Genomic DNA, 922 nt, shown 5'->3' with positions numbered 1-922 from the left:
GAACATCAAGCAGTGGAATTAATTAAACACTCACCTCATAGTCTTGTGCAACATACAAGAAAACCACAATCCAACCCCACTCCCATCAACTTGCTTCCACAATCAAAATGCCAACTTGTCTGAATAATTAGCATCCTCCTACTACCCCCACAGCTCAGACAAACCCGACTTCCCTGAACTGCGTCCTAACTTTAGGTGGCCTGCCCCTCGGCCTCTTGGCCAGACCAGCCTGCCTGGGGGCAGCGTCAGAAGGGGCGTTCTTGCGGGGGCGACCGCGGGGCCGGGGGATCTTGGCGGGAGCAAGGGGGTCGGCGGGCTTCGGCGGACGGCCGCGCCGCCTCGGAGCGGCGTCGGCCGGGACGGGGATCTTAGCCTTGGGCGGCCGCCCGCGGCCGCGCTTGATGGGCGGCGGCGCCGTGTCCGGGCAGGACCGCAGGTATCCGCCGTCGACCAAAATCAGCTCGCCGGTCTCCGTCATCCGGGCGAGGTGGGCAGCCAGCAGCGAAGGATGGGACGGCGGCAGCTGGCCACTGTGGGAGGACTCGATGTACTCGGAGATGGCCGACTCGCTCGTCCCGTTATCCTCACCGAACGCCGAGACCGCGGTCAGAATCATCTGGGGGAGGGAAGCAAGAGATCGACAAAGATCAGAGGGAAGAGCAGGAGCAGTAGGATAGGGGGTCAATTAGGGTTCATGGAGTACTACCTCAGGGTACGGAGGGAGGGGGTGGGTCCGCGGATCTTCTTCTGTGCTCATTGGACTACGGGGGGTGAGCGACTCTGTGGGGTTGTGGTCGGAGAGGGAGAGGGAGGAGGAGACAGAAAGGGATCGGAGGAAGAATAGTCTGTCTGCTAATGGGATGGAATTAAGTGTGACGCAGTGGGACGAAAGGGAAAGTGAGGGGGAGAGAGAAAGAGAGGG

The 922-nt window shown here is 60.8% G+C and overlaps 1 protein-coding gene across 1 annotated transcript; it reads right to left on the bottom strand.

Annotated features, from left to right (window-relative positions):
• Window positions 1-922, bottom strand: LOC135643672 (HMG-Y-related protein A-like). The gene is made up of 2 exons (XM_065160939.1): window positions 707-922; window positions 1-616 (listed from the first exon to the last, which is right to left on the bottom strand). Exons 1-2 carry the CDS (start codon window positions 755-757, stop codon window positions 155-157), a joined length of 513 nt encoding a protein of 170 aa, XP_065017011.1. The 5' UTR covers window positions 758-922; the 3' UTR covers window positions 1-154.

This window comes from Musa acuminata, chromosome BXJ3-7, assembly GCF_036884655.1.
Source record: "Musa acuminata AAA Group cultivar baxijiao chromosome BXJ3-7, Cavendish_Baxijiao_AAA, whole genome shotgun sequence".
Classification (NCBI taxonomy): domain Eukaryota; kingdom Viridiplantae; phylum Streptophyta; class Magnoliopsida; order Zingiberales; family Musaceae; genus Musa; species Musa acuminata.
This window is presented reverse-complemented; position numbering and strand designations above follow the sequence as displayed.

What these genes read in the sequence shown, in the direction of transcription:
- LOC135643672 (XM_065160939.1), bottom strand. Translation starts at nt 757, where the DNA reads ATGAGCACAGAAGAAGATCCGCGGACCCACCCCCTCCCTCCGTACCCT. An exon ending in CCCTCCCTCCGTACCCTGAG is followed by an intron (nt 617 to 706) that starts GTAGTACTCCAT and finishes TCCCTCCCCCAG; the next exon opens with ATGATTCTGACCGCGGTCTC.